Source organism: Petaurus breviceps, unplaced genomic scaffold (genome assembly GCF_028583685.1).
Source record: "Petaurus breviceps papuanus isolate PSGF00001 unplaced genomic scaffold, PetGlider_PUasm1.0 90701, whole genome shotgun sequence".
In the NCBI taxonomy this organism is placed as follows: domain Eukaryota; kingdom Metazoa; phylum Chordata; class Mammalia; order Diprotodontia; family Petauridae; genus Petaurus; species Petaurus breviceps.
The window spans coordinates 8715177-8722099 of NW_027187316.1; the positions used below are offsets into that span (position 1 = coordinate 8715177).

The window sequence follows — 6923 nt, forward strand, 5'->3', positions numbered from 1 at the left end:
GAAAGAAGCTAGGTGGTATAGTGGATAGAGTGCTGGGCTCGGTGTCAGGAAGAACTGAGTTCAAATCTAGCCCCAGATACTTACTAGCTGTGTGACCTTAGGCAAGTCACTTTATGTTTAACATGACTGTACGTGCATAACCTATATCAGACCACCTGCTGTCTTGGGGAGAGAGAATGGAAAGGAAGGAGAGAGAAAAATTTGGAACCCAAAATCTTACAAAAATGAATGTTGAAAACTATCTTTACATGTAATTGGAAAAAAAAATACTACTAAATGCAAGTCAGTTAACTACTGTCTGCCTCAGTTTCCTCAACTGGGGATAATAATAGCACCTACCCTATAGGGTTGTCGTGAAGATCAAATGAGATAATATTTGTAAAGAACTTAGAACAGTATTTGGTGCATGGTACGCATGATATAAATGCTAATTATTTGTAATAATAACATTTGACAAGATATATTCATAAGTATTATTAGTAATGACAATCTGCTGTTATTCAGATATTTGTCGTGTTTGACTCTTTGTGAGTCCATTTGGGGTTTTCTTGGCAAAGATACTAGAGTTATTTGCCATTTTCCTTTTCCAGTTGTTATTATAATTATTAAGAAACTGAGGTTCAGAGAATTAAATGACTTGCTTTGTCAATTAGTTAATATATAAGATGGGTACCAGAGAAGAGTCACTTTAAGATTCTCCCCATTCACCAAACCCGATTCCCTGGGATCTCCTGAACATTGACCTTCATTCACACTTAACCCCTTATAGAGGGCCCTGACATTTTCACATTGACCATAGCTCACCATTATGCTCCGATGTCCAAAGCCTCACCTTGGTAGCAGTAAGCTGGTGGCCCATGAGGACATAGGTGATAAAGATGACAATGGAGATGACGACGGGCAGTGCAGCCCACAGGTACACGCAGGCTGCATCCAGGTACTTGATGACCCGGAGCTGTCGAAGTTCTTCAGTACGGAGCTTCTGCACTCGAGAGCCAAGAGTTTGCTCCCACCCACAGAACTTGATGACCCGAATGCCACAGAGCAATTCTGTCATGAGCTGGAGATGGGGTCACAGGACACACAAAAGGTCAACAGACATCCAAATGGGGGAGGAAGGAGAGGGAGAGACTGGAAACTACCCTGGAACATGGTTCAGAGAGTACCTGGAGCTTCCACTATGTCCCACACATATGAGCACAATGAGCACGGATAATGTGGGCATGGGCTAGTGAGGCACCTGGAAGCCAAGGTTTAGCCAGGAAGTACAGCCGTCATGAGGATCACACTAAATAATCAAGAAGAAAGCACCCTGAAGAGCCTTACATGACTATTCCAGGAAAGTGGGTAGGAGGGAGGGGAGGCAGAACTTAGACCATAACATCGTCACCCTGGTCTTGCCCTCTTACCTTGACTCGAGCATCCTTGTGCTGGAGCATAGACTTGTTCTTGGCCAAGATTCGGGCAGCAATCACTTTGTTAAGAGGTACTAGCAGCAGAGCCAGGCCCAACCCACCCAGGAAGGCCAGGCCTACCTGCTGGTAGAGCAGGTAGAGGGTGATAGACATCTGCAAGGGAAGGCCCCAGGCCTCATGGAAACTGTTAGCAAAGTTAAGCAGCCGCTCAGAATCGGTGCCCAGGAAGTTCAGTGCCTCGCCAGCAGAGGGGCGATTTGGCCCCAGCTGGAGGGTCTTATGGTACACAACCCCCAGCACGGCTCCTCGAGCCTGTAATGCCACCTTCCTCAACTCATATCCATACTGGTTCTGCAGCAAAGCACTCAGAACTGACCCACCTGCAAGCCCCATTGCATAGAGCACTCCTTGACTCAGAGGCTCCCGTTCATTCTCCAAGAAACCAACCAGTAGTGAAAGAAGCAAAGGACCAGAGAAGCCCAGAAGGGTCCCTGCTAGCTTCAGGAGTCCTAATGTGAGGTAGTGTTGCCCAAAAGCTCTATATAGGACCTGCCACAGCTTGGCCCGCTCCCTCCAGTGTGCCCTGAAGAGGCGGGCAAGGTAGGCTGTCTTCAACCTGTAGGGCAGCGGGCAAGTGTCTCGTGGGTACTGGAGTTGTCCCCGGGCCCCCCGGGCCAGAAGGGGAGCTAGCCACAGGTAGAAGAAGCGTGAGAGCCAGCTCTCCCCATCCTCAGTCATTTCCAGCCTCTGTGGCTCAGGCAGGAGGTTGTCAGAGTCCCAAGACCTTCGCTGCCTCTGGTCACCAGGCACTGCCCAGCCCAGCAAATAGGCCAGAAGCATGGTCAGCTGTAAGATTACAAAGCAGAGTCGGAAGAAGGGTGCTAGCTGGAGTGGGGTCAGGAGAGTCCCTTGCTGACAGTGCCACAGCAGGGTCAGCACCATGGCAGGGGCAGGAAGGAGGGCAGGCAAGGCCAAAATCAAAGGCCCACGAGAAAGTCTACTGTGAGACCGAGACAATGCCCGAAGTGCTAAGCTATGAGTGATCCAGGCGATTGTTGCAACACCTCCTGTCAGCACCTCTAATGTCAGGGGACCAGGGACTGACTTTGAGGGGATAGCAGCTGGGAACAGGTCGAGTAACGGAAGAATTGACAACAGGAAGGAGACCACAAGTCGAAGACGCCAACCTGGACTACAAGGAGGAATGGAGTTTGGATACCTAGAGAGAGAAGTTGGAGATGGGACAGAGGAAGAGATAAGTTAATACTGTAACCCTCTCTCTGCACTTTACATTTGAGCCTCCACCCCAGTCTACTCTTCAGTGTATAAACTCAAGTCTTTAACCCAACCTTCCCCTTCAATACATTGTCATGTAACTTGGATATATAGCTGTATTCAATTAGAAGAAAACCCAATATGCAAAAATTCATAAAACATAAAATCCCAGATCTGGAAGAGGCCATAGAGATGATCTAGTCCTACCCCCTTCAGTTTACACAGAAGGAAACTAAATCCCAGAAAGGGAAAAGGACCTCCCCAAGGCCATAGCGTGAGTAGCAAAGGCAAGACTAGAATCCAGGCCTCCAGACTCCATTTTCCCACTCATATCCTAAGTCACACAACACATAAATTCAGGATGACTGCATTTTACGAGACATTTCATCTCAGCTTCCACCATTCGCTCTGGCTGTCCTTCATGCCTGGAATGCTCTTCCACCTCTACTTTCCTTCAAGTTCCACTATAACCCCACCTTCTCACCAGCAGAAAGCCTTCCCCAAACCCTCAATTCCAGTGCCTTCTCTCTTAATTATTCCTAGTCATCCTGAATATAGTTTGCTTTGTACATTATTTTTATGCACGTTGTTTCCTTCATTAGATGGTAAACTCCTTGAGGACATGGATTATTTTATGTCCTGTTTTGTCTCTTTAGCACTCAGCACAGTGTCTGACACACAGTAGGCACTTAATAAATGTTATTGATTGATTAATTGAATTCAATCAGGGGGTCCTATAAATGGTAAACATAACTAGGATATTCGAAGCATAGGTCAATATCTTGATTCACACATATTTCACCAACATACACACTCACACCCTAAACAAAATATATATCTAATGATTAGATCACACACGCGCGCGCACACACACACACACACACTAAACAAAATATATACATAGTTCTAAAGATTAGATCAGGTCAGGCCCGCAGGCAGAGGATTTTGGCCAGCTAGAGAAAAAATGTAGGGTTGCCAGTGCAGACCCTCTCCTGTTTCTCAAGTGACCTGTGGTAGCCAACCATTCATTGTCAGTCTGTCTCCGGTCTAACCTATCTATGGCCTGAAGAAATTTAGCCTATTTTAATTCTGGCCCCTACCTCCAGCCAGATTGTGCAGGTCTGGATTAGATTATAATCCATGCCTCCGTATTTACACTTGAGATCTTTACGTATTTCTTTTCAGCAAGCACTCCAAAATACTCTTGCCTTCATTATATACCCTGTGGAGGATCAATTCAGATTTTTGACCTACTGATCCTTCTGATCTGCCATGCCATTTGAGAAATTAATGAAGAGAGGTAGTTTGGTACAATGGAAAGAGCACTGGGTCTAGAGTTGACCCTGGTTCAAATCCCAACTTTACTATTTAGTAAGTACCTGTGTGATCTTAGACAAGGCACTTAAAATCTCTAGCCCCAAAGCTGCTTGTCTGTACACTAAGGGGTTTGATTCAGACACCTCTCAAGTCTCCTTCATCTATAAATCTATGCTCCTCATAGACTCAAAGAAAGAATCTGCAGAGCTTTCCCCACCTACAGTATAGATCGATTGCACTGAGGTCCCTTGCTTAAAGTCAGGACAAACATTAGTTGAGAAGGTTTCTAAAGAAAAGAACGTATTTGCCTCTCCAGACTGAAGGGTCTCCCCAGGTCAAGGGCTGCAGCTCCCTCATGAGATCAGGAGATCTCAGCCCAGCAGCTTCTTTAGTTTGGGATCTTCTTTTACCTCCTTTGTGTTCTGTTCTCCCCACCCCATTACCCTAAGGCACTCAGGACATTGAAAGTCACTTTAGCTTTTACTCAGTGTTTTTATGCAGAGCTAGGGGAAGTCTACAGCTAGCCAGAATCCTGCTTTTATGTCCTGTTCCTTTCTTCACCACCTTTTCACCGTGGGTCAGATTCTAAGTATTTTTAGCTCAAGAGCACTGGGGCTATGTTAGTGAGAAACTGGCCTGATATTCTATATCGCTGTCATGATGAGCCTCCCCAAAAAAGCACACCTTTGAAGCAATGAAAAAAGTCTGAACGAATGCTTCACCCAAATCTGCAAATGCAAGAAATAATTTAGCATGGAAACAACACAAGATAGGAGTAGTGGAAATGCAGAGAAGAATGATGGAGGGGTTGGGGATAGGGATAAGAAGGAGGAGGGAATGGTGCTTGTACCATGGAAGGGTTTCATGCACCCTTTTCTACCCACCTTGGAGTGCCGAGGTAGCAGGCACTGATTAAGGCAAGAAGTACATGGGCCAGGGAATTGGGCACCAGCTGGGTAAAGCAGTGTCCCACAGTGCCTGACTCCCAGAGTGGGAATGGCTCGTCTGGGCTGGAATCACACAGTTTTATCAACAGCCTCTCCATCCTGGCTACACCTGTAGAAAGGAGAAGGGAGGAGAATGAGACCAGTGGAGAGATTTGGGAAAAAGGAAAATCCCCATATTGGGTGATGGGCAAGGGGATGCCTTCATTAGGAGACTGTTGGCTAGGTAGCCCAGAATTGAGGGGATACTGGAGGGCTAGAGATGTTGGGGAGCCCCAGGTCAGGGAGACACACCTCACATAGAGGTGGCAGGGAACCCTGGGTCTGTAATTGGTGAAGACAGATAATGGGGGTTAGGGATTCCTGGAAGGGGTACAGATTATGGGAATCGAGGAGCCCCAGGACTGAGAGGCCACAGATTGGGGGTGACAGGGAGGCTGGGGTCCGAGAAGGCACGGATGGGGGGGGATTCAGGCGTCTGGGGTGCAGATGGGAATGACGATTAAAAGCCACAGATCTTGTGTGGAGATACAGATTAGGAGGAACTGGGGTTTGAACAAATTGGGTAGTGGGGGAATGGGGGGGTAAGGCTGGGGAGCAGGAGTATCGGGGTGTCACACACACAATTCCAGGTTTCTAACTGAAAGGTATTTTACAGGGCATCTAGTACAACTGCCACATTTTACCGGTATGTAAACTGAAACCCAGAGAAGTTAATCAATTTGCCCAAGGTCTCCAGGGAAGTGGCAGAGCTGGGATTCGAACCCAGTGTCTAGCTCTCTAGACTCCCTAGCGCTCCTTTCCTCCTAGCCCGGTCTCCCCGCCCCCGCCGACACTCCGCCACCCCTTTCCCTTCCCCTTCCCCCCCTTTCCCCTTGCGCTGCACTCTGGCCCCAACCGGGGTCACGCGGTACCTCAGAGGGAAGGGGAGGGGGGGATCTCACTCCCGAGCGGTTCTTCTTTGCCTGGACCCCTCCCCCGGCACCAAGATCCCGGAACTCCTGCCCTGAGGCGTGCGCTTCCAGCCGGCTCGGATTACCGAAGCACTAGGTCTTGCCAGACCACGGACGCCCCCGAGTGGCTGGAGTACTCCTCAGTCCAGCCTTTCTCACGCGGACGCTCCAGTCTACTCTGCGTGCGTGCACGCGCTCTCCTCCATCCCTACGTGCGCTCGCCCGTCCCACCACTACGTGCGCGTCCCACCACTACGTGCGCGCGCCCTCACAGTAGGCGTGGTGGGTTTTGTGTTTTTTTTTTTTTAAGAACTGGTGCACGGGGCCGAGCCCCCCCCACCCCCCCGGGAGCCCTTTGGGCGCAGGCGTCAATATCGGGAACTCCCGGGGATCTCAATCAGCTTTCAGGGTCGACAGGGTGGAAACTTAACTGTGTGACCCAGGAGAGGCCTCTGTGAACCTCAGTGTTTTCATCTGATAGATGGGGCTAGTGATAACTGTAGCTCTAGCCCACAGGAATGCCGCACTCCAGCTCTCAGAGGAGTAATGCCCCCTCGAAACTGGCTCACACGGGGGTGAAGTCCAGAGAGGTCGGGTCGCCTAATGGAAATTGAGCTGATCTCAGAGTCTAGAAGACTCGTCTAAAGGCTTTGTGACACCCCTCCCCCCACTAGTCACTTGACCTCTTAGTGTCCCCAGACAAAGCAAAGACTATAAAATGCAGAACAAGTGTTATCTGCATTTGCAAAGGCAGTCCCTACATCCCGGAGTTAACTATGCAAATCACTGTTTCATATCAAAAGAAAAAATACTTGCCATAAAAATTGGTTGTTAAGTTCTAGTGAGATGATCTTTGTGCTTTGAAAGCTTTAAAGCACTGTCTAAATGTAAACCCAGGCAGTTTGCGGTACTGGAGAGAGTGCTGGACTTGGGGCCTGGAACGGGAGACTGGCTCTGTACGACCCAACTCACTTAGTCTCAGTTTCCTCAACTGTAAAATGAAGGTGTTAAACTTGGCT

The 6923-nt window shown here is 48.5% G+C and overlaps 1 protein-coding gene across 1 annotated transcript in view; it reads right to left on the reverse strand.

Moving 5' to 3' along the window:
• Positions 1 to 6201, reverse strand: part of ABCC10 (ATP binding cassette subfamily C member 10) — a 35970-nt gene extending 29769 nt beyond the window's left edge. Inside the window, exons 1-4 of the mRNA XM_069065924.1 lie at positions 5866 to 6201; positions 4892 to 5063; positions 1410 to 2634; positions 833 to 1060 (exon numbers count right to left, since the gene is read on the reverse strand). Coding sequence (XP_068922025.1) covers positions 833 to 1060; positions 1410 to 2634; positions 4892 to 5052 — 1614 coding nt within the window. The 5' untranslated portion in view covers positions 5053 to 5063; positions 5866 to 6201. The remainder of the gene's footprint in view (positions 1 to 832; positions 1061 to 1409; positions 2635 to 4891; positions 5064 to 5865) is intronic.
• Positions 6202 to 6923: the final 722 nt, after the last annotated feature.